Source organism: Mercurialis annua, linkage group LG8 (genome assembly GCF_937616625.2).
Source record: "Mercurialis annua linkage group LG8, ddMerAnnu1.2, whole genome shotgun sequence".
NCBI classification, from domain to species: domain Eukaryota; kingdom Viridiplantae; phylum Streptophyta; class Magnoliopsida; order Malpighiales; family Euphorbiaceae; genus Mercurialis; species Mercurialis annua.
In genome coordinates this window covers 3,530,008-3,536,965 of record NC_065577.1, presented here as the reverse complement: position 1 = coordinate 3,536,965, position 6,958 = coordinate 3,530,008, and the positions used below count along the sequence as shown (strand labels likewise).

Below are 6,958 nucleotides of genomic sequence, written 5' to 3'. Positions count from 1 at the left end.
ATTGAAACATGTTTTTGGTTTAAATAGATCACTAGTAGTTCATGCTTACGATATGAAAATGAAATAAAAAAGAGGTCATACCAGTTGATGTTAATTTTTAGATTAGTATACAATAGATTAATTACTTGTATAAGGATTAGATAATAATAGACAGGCAGACAAGTCTAAGAGCACGAGCACTAGTTCTTAAAAGATACAACAGACGTGTCACGTCAATATACTACAGATTTCTCCTATATTGACAAGTTTAAATTTTTTTCTAATTTAAGCAATCAAAACATATTTAATGCAGGACCCACATATTTTAAAATTTGAGAGAGATTTTAAAATGACGTGACACATAGGTTGTATTGGATATTCTTTAAAAAGAAAACTTTACAGCAAGACAAGTAGAAGCAGAAGAAACCCATTGATTTATTGAAGGATCACGGTCAAGGTATAAATGATTACAGACTATATCTTCTGTGATGTTGGCATTGCCAGAGAAACTCCGGTACCGGCTGGTAAATCCTTCCATTGTTGAGTTATTGTTTTGATCTGGGTGTAAAAGTTAACTCCAGCCTTGCCTGCAATTTGGAATACGTTCTCTTGTTTAATAAATTCAAGTGTTATGTCTAGCATAGCAAGGATTTAAAAAATTATTACCGTAGAAATTAAGATCGCCTGCAAAAGATGCCTTAGAACCTGTGAATGAAAAAAATGGCAGTGGAACTGGTATAGGAACATTGATGCCGAGCTGCATGAAACTTGATCATGTCAGAATTTTTTCAGAGAAGTGGACTTCCCTGTGCACTCAAATTCAGGGATATGTAGCCCAATGTTGCACGGAAACATGTGGGGTGATACGTTACGACTTTTCATTTCATTTTCCGGAACGCTTCTAAACTCCCGAACCTTATAATTATTCACTATTCTTGTAAAAAAGTGATTTTCCCGCTTGAATGTTTCCGTTTTTGTGCAACGTAGCATATAGCAAGTCAAGGCAAGGGAATTTCAACCAAAAGTCATCTATCAAGCACAGAGCAAAACCTCCATGATCCCTCATTAGAAACTAGGGATCATTTCTATAACCCCCCTGAATTTAGATCCAAATTATTGTTTCCCCTTCACTCTTTTTCACTTAAAGAAAACTAAAAAGTAAGGGGGAAATAGTAATTTTTCAAAATTCAGGGAAAGCAGTTTTTGATACCTAAACTCGTGGGATAATAGCAATTAACTCTATAAACTATACTGAATAATCAACGTAAAATAACAACTAATGCTGCTAAGATAATGTGGCACTCGTAACTCGAACTATGTTCATATTACTACTGTGTTTTTTGAAAAAATTACCTGGCCAGCCTCTATCTCAGACTGGAATTTCCTAGCAGCAGCACCAGATGTAGTAAATAAGGCAGCTCCATTACCATATCTGCAGCACAAGTATTACCCAAATATAAGGATTTTGAAAAGAAGATGGTAATGCACGCCGAAGAAGTCAAGATTGAGGATATACTTGTTATTGTTGACAATATTGATGGCTTCTTCAAAGCTATCGGCCTGAAGGTTAAAATGGAGAATAACAAAGGATAAATGTTAAGAATCACCGTTGTACTAAATTAGAGAAAGGTATAAGTAAAAACAAATATGAGTACTCAATCCACCTGCATGCATAGAAGAACTGGTCCAAAGATTTCCTCCTGCAAAGGCAAAGGGTAAAACAATTACCAATTTGAGGTCCATTTCCTTTTGTATACTGATTATACAGAGCCAATTTATTTAAAAGCATGAATAATACCTTGTAGCACTCCATATCAGCTGTGACACCTGACAAGATGGTAGGACCGACAAAATTGCCCTGCTCATATCCCGGAACCTACTTTAAACAATGTATAAATTGGTAAGCGTACAATATCCTGTTTATTAAAGCTGTTTACAAAGAAGAACAGAAGACATGATCATCTTCCAAAAATACTCTCATGAGACTGAAAACAAGGCGCCAAGAGACTTTTCTAGAATCTTAAAATCTCCTAATTTAATGCCATCTTTTCTACCAAATTATTTCCAAAGCAATCCATTTTTTCTGGTAGATAATTTATGATTAATGTTTGAAACTATGCCTTGTCCTTTCAGGTATTTGATTATGGTGACAAAATACCAGTCAAATAAGATACCACTATATTTCTTCCATCAAGCAGTAGCCTGGCACCACTATCCACACCACTTTGAATTAATCTCTGTATTCGTTCCTTAGCCTGTGATGGAAAAAATAAATTTGCAAAAATGGCACATTAGATTTACTGGACATATTTCATTATCAGAACTGGCAACAGTAATCTAAATGAAAGATTATGAGATGTGTTATACTTCTTTGCTAATCACTGGACCCAGATCTGCGTCGGGCTCTGTTCCGGCATTTACTTTCAAAGCTTTTGCACGTTCCACCAGTTTATTTAACCTGCCAACATTGAAAAAGATCTGTTTTAAACGACAAGACCTTGTAGCTAGTTAAGTAAAATCATTGATTTTCCCATGACTATTAGCAATGCAATATGTACTGCGAAACACTAAAGAGTCTGAAATGATACAGTACATAATAAAAGTCCCACATGCTTATTTACAAAGAAGGGAGATCCATGCTGTTGGCTAGACAGAAATTTTTTCACAGCAGCTAAAGAGTAATTGAAAACCTATTTTATATGACTTCTGGACAGTAGCCTTAGGCAATTATAGCAACAAGCATTCCAATACTACCAGTTTAAGAGCCTACTGGATGCAGCTAGCTAGACAGAAGATATTTTATAAAAATCCAGGTACAAGCGAGGCTCCGGTCCTAGAACATCTTTTATTTTTCTTGTTTTATCAACCAAGTAATTTCATGAGTTCTGATCCAAGCAACTTACTTCTATGAACCATTTTCAATAGCCTTCTTAACTTTCTCTAGTTATGAGTCACTTTGATATGACATTGTTCCAAACAAGTATAGCACTTCAGTTCCTAAATGCATACATCACTTAAATGTGAAACAAGCAGTTATTAAGTCAAAGTTTTTAGCCTTCAAAATAAGAAAAAGCCTCAATTAAGAATATCAAAGTAGAAGGTGTAATTAGTGAAGAAAGTGAAAATGAGCGGAAAGAGACAAACTTATTACCATGCCTCTGAGTCTCCCACAAAAACTACTGTGCTCAGAGCCATGCACCGTTGTCCAGCAGCACCAAAACCAGCAGCAGTAAGAGCATTCAAAGTAGCATCCATGTTCGCATCAGGCAGGACAATTCCATGATTCTTGGCTCCCATGTTGGACTGAATGAAATAATGCAAATGCAATCAAATTCAAACTCTAATATCGCAAAGCAATCACACTGTCCCTCCTAAGACTGGATGCTTTACAAGAAAAGAAAATGAAGCACAATTACCTGAACACGTTTTCCTTTAGCGGATGCTCTTCCATATATGTGCATGCCAGCCTTTAGATGGTGTACAAAAACATGAGAATGAGACAAAAATTAAAACAAAACTATGCAGATGATTGAAATGACAACCATAAAAGAAAACAAACGCCAGAGACACCATATAGGAACTAAACATGCAAGCAAGCAGCTATGAGTAACTTACAGTATTTGAACCAACAAAAGATATAGCTCTGATATCGTCATCATCACAAATAGCATTAACAACATCCTGTAGAGAGATAGAAAAAATGTGTGACGATAAAATGTATGTCCCAATGTATTAACATTCAGAAGTCTACATCTCAGACTAAGAACTAAGGAAATAAAGCTATTTCTACAAGGCAGGTATAAGCCTATAATGTTGTAGACAAGATAAAAGTGTATAACCAAAATAGTGAAGAAATGCTAAAAAAAGGTTGAATTGAATCGTTGAAAGATATAAAACTTCTTTAAAGCACGGTTAAATTTTCGATAAACTTTGTATTGTTTATTTTCTTATTATGTGACAAAAGCAGTTCATCAAAAATCTTGAAAGAAAAAAAACATAAGGAGAAAATAGAGCATATAATTAAGACCATACATTGGTGCCATGAACTATATTTAAGACACCATCAGGAAGACCAGCTTCCATTGCTAGCTCTGCAAGCATTATAGAAGCGCCTGGCGAAACACCAAAGAACATATCATAGTTAAGAGAAGCATAAGAATTTTAGATTTTACTTTCTCCTTTCAGGAAATTATACAATAAAGCTTTTCGGAAAAAAAGCACAAAATGTCCGACCAAGAAAATTATGGAAGATATTTTAATAATGACCCAAAAATAATAATCAAATACAAAAAAATATTAACATAAGAGAACATATGCAGATGGAATATAAAAAAAAATACAGTTAATAACCTGGATCTTTCTCTGATGGCTTTAAGACAAAGGTATTTCCACATGTTACAGCAACAGGAAACATCTGCAGTAAAACGGTAGAAAGACTTAATGATAAGTTTTTTCTACTTTTTTGGGGAACTGAAAGGCAAAGCTCCAAGTTCCATAAAAAAAATAAGAGCACCAATTTTGCTACACCCATAAAACAAGAAGCTAGTTTAGTTGATTTTTGAGTCAACCTAAACATAAATAGGATTTGCAAATAATCCTAGAAATGATTATTACATAAAATAAGTGCTAACTCATGAAGATGCACGCAGAAGGCTTTACCCATAAGGGAATCATTGCCGGAAAGTTGAAGGGGCAAATCCCAGCACACACACCTAGCGGCTCTCTAATGCTGTAAGTATCAATTCCATTTGACACATTAGGGACGTATTCACCCATTTGCAGAGTTCCCATACCACAAGCATGTTCCACAACCTCTATATGAATAATGGAAGTGTTGACAGAGTAAATGAACAGTTAAGCGCGATTATTATTACCACAAAAAATTACAGGCAATAATGAACTTACCAAGCCCACGGAACACATCACCCTGAGCATCCTTCAAAGTCTTCCCTTGTTCAGTAGTAATATTCAATGCAAGCTTATCCTGCAACAATCCTCTCAAAAAATAAATCATAGAAAGATAAAACTACAGGTAGGGAAAATTTTGAAAATGCAACATGCATACCGTGTCTCTACGAATAAGTTCTTGAAGCTTAAGCATAACACGTTGACGGGTCGTAACGGGTGTATTACGCCAAGATGGAAAAGCCTTCTTTGCTGCAGAAACAGCAGCTTTAAACTCTTCATTTGTAGTCAGAGGAACCTGAGATACAACTTCTTGTGTTGCCTATATTGCCAAAAGAAATAAGGTAAAATTCGATTAGAACTCAAAAATAGCAATTAATTCCAATAACAAAATCAAACATTAAAAAAAGAAAAAGGTCCTAAGTACTCACGGGGTTTATCACATCAATCGCCGAAGATGATTGCGAATCAACAAATTTTCCTCCAATAAGATTTGGAACCCTCTGAAACACAGTCACATTATCAATACAGTGACACAAAAACACATGAACTAAAGTTATATTTTCAAAGCACCGAGCTTAAGGTCTTATTCGGAATCTCAAAGCACCGAGCTTAAAAATACCAACCATTTGCTGGTAAGTTCAAAACCAAACCTTTCAAATCACCCAATTTAGCCCGTTTTGGGATATTGTGCTTCTTTTATATTTTTGAAAATAAACAATTTTTTGCCAATTGACCAAATTCGCAGAGGTTTGGTGTTATTAATACATTCAGCCTTTTTAAAAAAAGTAAGAATCCAATTCAGTTTAGTCAAATTATCAATAAAACGACACAAAAACACATGAACTAATTAAACATTTCCAAATCACCAAGCTTAAGGTCTTATTCGGAATTTTCCAAAAACTAAGAATCCAATTCAGTTCATTCAATCATCATATCAGAAACCTACTTCTTACCAAACATCAATTTTTTCAACCTAGATTATACAAAAAAAAATATTGTAACTGAAAGTTTACCAGTGATTTACTGTGGCTTGTACCAGAAGCTGGAGCAGTAGCGGTAGTAGAAAAATCTGAGCTTCTCAAAGCGAAAATCTGCGGTCTTAATGAAACCCTCAAATTTCTCACTGTTAATAACAATTTAAATCAATGTCAGTTAGCTTAAAATAAATCAAATGAACTTAATATGAGAATTAAAATAATACCTCGTTGAATTGAGAATTGAAGCAACATTTTTTTCTGCTGCTGTTGATATGATTTGAATATAATTTTATTTTGTGATCGAATTGCACAGAGTAGAAGAAGAAGAAGAGTGAAAAAAGTTAAAGCCAGGCCGTGTGATTTTCCTCGTAACTCATCGGACGGTGTATATTTAAATTCGTATTTTCAAATGTAAGAGTTCATTTTTATCTAAACACAATATTTTTTTGTTAAACTTGGATTTTAATTAGCAACTAAAATTTTATTTAGGTCTAAATGAGCCAAGCCGAGTTTGAATTATATCGACTTCAAGCTCAAGCTATATAAGTTTAAAATCGAACTCGAATAAATTTAAATTTTTAAATTATTGAAAATTTGAATGATACTTCAATTTTTTGGATTTGATGTGATTAGTTCTGTTTTGAAATACTTTCTTTTTTGAAATGTGATCAAAATAAATTTATTTTATTGCTAAAAATGTATTTATTTATTTCATAGATATTACTTTTAAAATGTAAATATGAAATCAATATTTTAAAAATCGCATATTATGATTCAAAAAAAAATCGCATATTAAAGAAATGATAATTTAAGGTAGAATCTTTAATACATGCAAATGTATTATCAAACACGATAATCAAGTAGTTTGTAAGATTGTCTTGAAATACAGCCGGATAATGACAGAGAATCTTGTTTTATTATGGATTGCCACCTAATATCCCAGTCATCACTTAAACCACTATCCTCAAGATAATTTATTTTTTATCATCATTATTTTGAAAATCTTATTTTTTTGATTATTTATTAAAAAAATATATTTTATCAATTAATATTTTGATCTAAAATTTTTTTTACTTTTTATCATAATTTTTACA

The 6,958-nt window shown here is 33.3% G+C and overlaps 1 protein-coding gene across 1 annotated transcript; it reads right to left on the bottom strand.

Moving 5' to 3' along the window:
• Positions 1-280: 280 nt before the first annotated feature.
• Positions 281-6,228, bottom strand: LOC126661067 (methylmalonate-semialdehyde dehydrogenase [acylating], mitochondrial). Its single transcript, XM_050354827.2, has 19 exons — positions 6,089-6,228; positions 5,901-6,010; positions 5,316-5,387; positions 5,045-5,206; positions 4,885-4,963; positions 4,639-4,793; positions 4,330-4,393; positions 4,012-4,091; positions 3,595-3,660; positions 3,396-3,446; positions 3,131-3,282; positions 2,347-2,437; positions 2,154-2,234; positions 1,778-1,855; positions 1,644-1,679; positions 1,496-1,539; positions 1,333-1,411; positions 646-736; positions 281-566 (listed from the first exon to the last, which is right to left on the bottom strand). Exons 1-19 carry the CDS (start codon positions 6,114-6,116, stop codon positions 454-456), a joined length of 1,632 nt encoding a protein of 543 aa, XP_050210784.1. The 5' UTR covers positions 6,117-6,228; the 3' UTR covers positions 281-453.
• Between the last annotated feature and the right edge of the window lie 730 nt (positions 6,229-6,958).

Coding starts and splice junctions, on each gene's coding strand:
- LOC126661067 (XM_050354827.2), bottom strand. CDS start 6,116: ATGTTGCTTCAATTCTCAATTCAACGAG. Junction 5,388..5,900: donor CAAGCCACAGTAAATCACTG/GTAAACTTTCAG, acceptor ACTGTGTTTCAG/AGGGTTCCAAATCTTATTGG. Junction 4,394..4,638: donor CGGCAATGATTCCCTTATGG/GTAAAGCCTTCT, acceptor GTTTTACTGCAG/ATGTTTCCTGTTGCTGTAAC.